Below are 1,642 nucleotides of genomic sequence, written 5' to 3' on the forward strand. Positions count from 1 at the left end.
TATATATATTATACACACACACACACACAGTGTGTTTTCTAAAGGTCTGCAGGGTCAAAAGTCTCCCACGCACGACAACAGGTTTATTAATTGCCATTTCCAACACCGCAGCATGCTTTTTCTTTTAATAAGAACATTATTTATAACGCGTTAGTCTGTTAGACTTAATTACATGTACATATGTTAATGGAGCGTAAAGAAGAGCTCTCCTTGGCACGCATACGTCTCGTCACGAAACCCGTCTGAGCGCGGAAGTAAAAAATAGCCACACGGGGGAGCGTCTCGTGTGATAAATGGATTTCCGCGCTTGTAGATTTTCGCGCAATCAATTACTTTATCAAGAGACTTTCTTTTCTGGGCCCGAACATCTGCTGCGTTCTCATTCTCTTGCCGTGGCAAGTAATAAGAGGAAATGTAACTTTAAATGTGACCGATGTCAGCTTTTGGGCCCAAACTTCAAACCTTCAAACTTTTCCCCGGATTCTGATTTCAGCTGACTCGAAATGAACAGCTATTGTGCTGGTGCAGGCAAACGAAGCGTTTCGTTTGCGAGCGCAGATCTATATCGGATCGATTTAGAGGTATCTTGTCCGGCCCGGTGTAAACATTAACTGTTGTATTTGCTCGTTTTTTTGTTTTTTTTTTATACAGGGGTACCTGCCAGCCAATGCGGAGCGGAGAGAAAGCACCTTGCAGAGGAAGCGGCAGGAATATTTTGGCTTTATCGAGCAGTATTATGACTCCCGTAATGATGAACACCATCAGGACACGTACAGACAGGTGACTATATTTAATCTTGGATGATTCGGTCGATCTTCCTCTGATTTGTTGGTCCTTAAATAAGCGTCATTAGTCAGAATGTACATATGTTTGATGTTAGGATACGTTAGGTGAGAGGCTATATGAAATGAAATGAGCTGAAAAATAATTTTAAATAAGTACTTAGAGTTTTAAGCACAGCAAATGCAAAAGTTTCACCCCCTCAAAATGACCCGCTGCTGGTTCTCTGGTGCGATGTAATGTTCCCTGAGTTTGTAACGCATGGATATTTTAGCAAACAGACAAATATGCATTTGTCAAGCTTAGCCGTTCAACGATGGGAGAAAAATAAACGTAAAAACAGACTGGTCCAGAATAGTTGCTATTGTATAATATTTAAATAATGCGTGTGAACTGTGCTTTCGTACGAACTGGTAACATGGTGAGAATTGCAGATGCCAACAAAACATTTATAGAACAAAATTATTCACATTGTGTGCCTTAGTCATAGAAAAAGGCTTCCTACGGTACAAGAGAAAACTGCTAACTGAACTTAATGCGAGATGTTAGCAATAATTAGCTGAACGTAATACTCTCGAGATAATTCCGATCTTCCTGTGATTTTCTCTTAAGCTTCCTGGCTTCCCGTAACTCTGCTGTTAATAGAAGATTTTTTAAGTTAGATCAGGGTTTTTGGTTGCGTTTGTGTAGTGATTGAGGTTTTGTCAAAACACTGGTATGTTATGAGATCATAGCGTTTACCAATGCCACCATCAGATAGTCTTTGATATTTAGATGCCGGTTATTATTAATATTATTTACAATCATTAAGACTCATTCTTTGATTATTTTGATTATGATATGATTAATAGCTAATTCATTT

At 39.0% G+C, this 1,642-nt stretch overlaps 1 protein-coding gene across 1 annotated transcript in view; it reads left to right on the forward strand.

The window, feature by feature from the left end:
* The window catches only part of LOC122342641 (TBC1 domain family member 22A-like), a 28,459-nt gene that overhangs the window by 13,520 nt on the left and 13,297 nt on the right, over positions 1–1,642 (forward strand). Inside the window, exon 6 of the mRNA XM_043236611.1 lies at positions 652–780. Coding sequence (XP_043092546.1) covers positions 652–780 — 129 coding nt within the window. The remainder of the gene's footprint in view (positions 1–651; positions 781–1,642) is intronic.

Source organism: Puntigrus tetrazona, chromosome 4 (assembly GCF_018831695.1).
Source record: "Puntigrus tetrazona isolate hp1 chromosome 4, ASM1883169v1, whole genome shotgun sequence".
NCBI lineage: Eukaryota > Metazoa > Chordata > Actinopteri > Cypriniformes > Cyprinidae > Puntigrus > Puntigrus tetrazona.